Source organism: Echinops telfairi, unplaced genomic scaffold (assembly GCF_000313985.2).
Source record: "Echinops telfairi isolate 266 unplaced genomic scaffold, ASM31398v2 ScPeMD7_7457;HRSCAF=8495, whole genome shotgun sequence".
NCBI lineage: Eukaryota > Metazoa > Chordata > Mammalia > Afrosoricida > Tenrecidae > Echinops > Echinops telfairi.
Window position 1 is genome coordinate 44,040,126 of NW_022111357.1, and position 1,578 is coordinate 44,041,703.

At 59.4% G+C, this 1,578-nt stretch overlaps 1 protein-coding gene across 1 annotated transcript in view; it reads left to right on the forward strand.

Moving 5' to 3' along the window:
* ANKRD65 (ankyrin repeat domain 65) overlaps window positions 1-1,307 on the forward strand; it is a 6,778-nt gene extending 5,471 nt beyond the window's left edge. The window contains exon 5 of the mRNA XM_013005336.2: window positions 90-1,307. Coding sequence (XP_012860790.1) covers window positions 90-491 — 402 coding nt within the window. The 3' untranslated portion in view covers window positions 492-1,307. The remainder of the gene's footprint in view (window positions 1-89) is intronic.
* The last annotated feature ends 271 nt before the right edge of the window (window positions 1,308-1,578 follow it).

Sequence of the window (1,578 nt, forward strand, 5' to 3'; positions counted from 1 at the left end):
GATCAGGCCAATGCTGAGTGGCCCGACCTAGCAGCAGGCTTGGGTCCACGCAGCCTTCTGCCCTCCCTTCTTCTCCTCCCCTCTTGCAGGATGTCGAAGTGCTGCTTGGTCACGGGGCAGACCCCAACCTTCGGGACAGGCATGGGCGCTCTGCACTTCACCGGGCTGCTGCGGCGGGACACATGGCCGTGGTCCAGCTGTTGGTAGCCCACAAGGCCGAGGTGGATGCGCAGGACTCTCTGAACCTCACACCTCTGCACCATGCCGCTCGGGGAGGCCACGTGGAGGTGGCCAGCCACCTACTGGACAAGGGTGCTCAGGTCAACGCTGCAGGCTGGCTCTCCAAGACCCCCCTTCACTTCTCTGTGGAGTCACACCATGGCCCCACCACAGAGCTTTTGCTGATCCGAGGGGCCAGCCCTGCCCTGAGGACACAGTGGGGTGAGGTGGCCCAGGACCCAGTGTGCGAGGGGAGTCTTTGCATGGAGTAGAAGAGGTGCTGGGGGCACACTGCCTCTCAGGGCCTCCAACTGATGGGGGCTGGAGGCTCCACAGCCAGATGGGAGAGGCACTCCTGGCCCCCGGCCTCCCTGGTTCGCCCAGGGCCTGGCTCTTCTGGGTCTGAGGCCAGCCGTCTGGAAGGGTAAACTTAGAGACTCCGGGAGAAGGCTAGATCTCTTGGACATGGCCGAGGGGAGGGGCCATTCCCACTACAGCGCCAGCCTTCACCACATACTTTGGCACAGAGGCGGGGTCATGCAATAGTTTTGTCCTTTCCCCGATGTTCTCCCCTCCCCTTTCCCTGACCAACCTTGGGTGTGTCACCCTGCTGACAGATGCCTCAGCGGTACATGGACAGTTCTCTTTGACATTCATCATTCAAATCATCCTTGTCATTATTGGATTTAAAAGTATTGTTTTGGGTACAACACCTTTACAGGACAGATGTCCTCTTTCCATGATGAGCTATGTCATGGCAGTTTGGCTCCTCTGGGCCCTGGTGGACCGTGGGCACACGTGGATTTTACTCCTAGGGCCACAGGAAGCCTTTAGGGCATCTCATGGTGAGGCGGGTGACCTGTACCTGGGAGAGGGAGGGAGCAGAGACCAGAGGGAGTGTGTGGTGGCATGAAGGGACCGGGGAATAGGCCGATGGTGGGAGATGGCTCTGGAGAGCACCCACCGGACCTGCTGATGCTCAGATTTAAGAGTGAAGGAAAAGTCCAAAATATAACATTTCCTCCGTGACAATTTCCCCTAACTAGGCTTTGTCCTGAGGCAGGGTGGGGCGGTTGGCAGAGCCATCTGCTGGGACAGCCGGGTGCACAGATCTGGGTTGGCGGTTAGATACCTGTGTGAAGGCGGCAGATGGTCACTGAGGAGACGGGCTGGGAAAGATGGGACCTGAGTTACATCTCTGAGGCTCTCCTGAGTGAGGATGGGCCTACCCTGAGCCCACCTGCAGAGCCCGGGGGGGTTCATTTTGTGTCCCACGGCTTTCTCCCCACTCTACCACTACCACGAAGGTCTCCGCCCCGGGACTGCTCAGCAGCCAGGCCTGCCTCCAGCAGGAAGACG